At 67.2% G+C, this 1,032-nt stretch overlaps 1 protein-coding gene across 1 annotated transcript; it reads left to right on the forward strand.

The window, feature by feature from the left end:
* Positions 1 to 7: 7 nt before the first annotated feature.
* Positions 8 to 859, forward strand: GPKOW (G-patch domain and KOW motifs). Its single transcript, XM_035313930.1, has 4 exons — positions 8 to 124; positions 239 to 428; positions 524 to 670; positions 753 to 859. Exons 1-4 carry the CDS (start codon positions 69 to 71, stop codon positions 780 to 782), a joined length of 423 nt encoding a protein of 140 aa, XP_035169821.1. The 5' UTR covers positions 8 to 68; the 3' UTR covers positions 783 to 859.
* The last annotated feature ends 173 nt before the right edge of the window (positions 860 to 1,032 follow it).

Here is a 1,032-nt window from a genome sequence, read left to right on the forward strand (position 1 = left end):
CCCCCCCCTTGCCCCCCCAGGGCCCCCAGGACTATGAGGCCGTCCCGGTGGCAGCCTTCGGGCTGGCCATGCTGCGAGGCATGGGCTGGAGCCAGGGCGAGGGCATCGGGCGCACCTTCAAGAGGTACCCCCAAACTGGGAGGGGGCTGCGACCCCCTCGGGGGGCAAACAGGAGAGGGGGGACTCGACCTTCCCCTGTGGTTTCATTCCCAGTTTTGATGGGTTTGGTTCTTTTTAGGGTGGTGAAGCCGCTGGAGCACCGCCTGCGCCCCCGCGGGTTGGGGCTGGGGGCTGAGCCGGCCCCCCCCGGTCCCCCCAAACCGGGGCAGCTCCCCCGGGGGGGCAACGAACCTGGTGGGGGGGGGGGGCTGGCGGTGGGGGCCGACGTCCGCATCGAGGCCGGGCCCCACCGTGACATGTACGGCAAGGTGAGACCCCAAAACGCCCCCCCAGACTGCAAAACCTTCTTGGGGAGGTCTTGGGGGCCCCCCCCCCGAAACCCCCCCATTTATGTCCCCCCCAGGTGGAGGGGCTGGACCCTGAAACTGCCCGGGCCGTGGTGCGCCTGGCGCTGGGGGGGCAGGTGGTGACGGTCAGCCAGCACAGTCTGCGGCCTGGCACCCCCCCGGGCACCGGTGAGTCTCCCAGTGCCCCCCAGTGCCTCCCAGTATCACTTTGCCATTGCCCCGTCACACTCGGAGCCCCCCGGTAGCCCCCAGATGCCCTGATTAGCTCCCTCTAGGCAGCAGTGAGCCCCCCAGTACATCCCAGTAGCCCTCTAGCGCTTCCCAGTAATCATCTAGGGTCTCCCAGTAGCATTCTGCTGTCACCCAGTAACGCCCAGAGCCTCCCAGTAGCCCCCAAATGCACTGATTTGCCGCCTCTAGGAAGCAGTGAGCCCCCCAGTAACCTCCCAGTATCTCCCCAGTGCCTCCCAGTAACTTTCCTGTAGCCCCCCAGTCCCTCCCAGTAGGAGCTTGCCATCACCCAGTAACCCCCAGAGCTTCCCAGTAGCCCCCACATGCCCTGATT

This window comes from Oxyura jamaicensis, unplaced genomic scaffold, assembly GCF_011077185.1.
Source record: "Oxyura jamaicensis isolate SHBP4307 breed ruddy duck unplaced genomic scaffold, BPBGC_Ojam_1.0 oxyUn_random_OJ69701, whole genome shotgun sequence".
Classification (NCBI taxonomy): Eukaryota; Metazoa; Chordata; class Aves; order Anseriformes; family Anatidae; genus Oxyura; species Oxyura jamaicensis.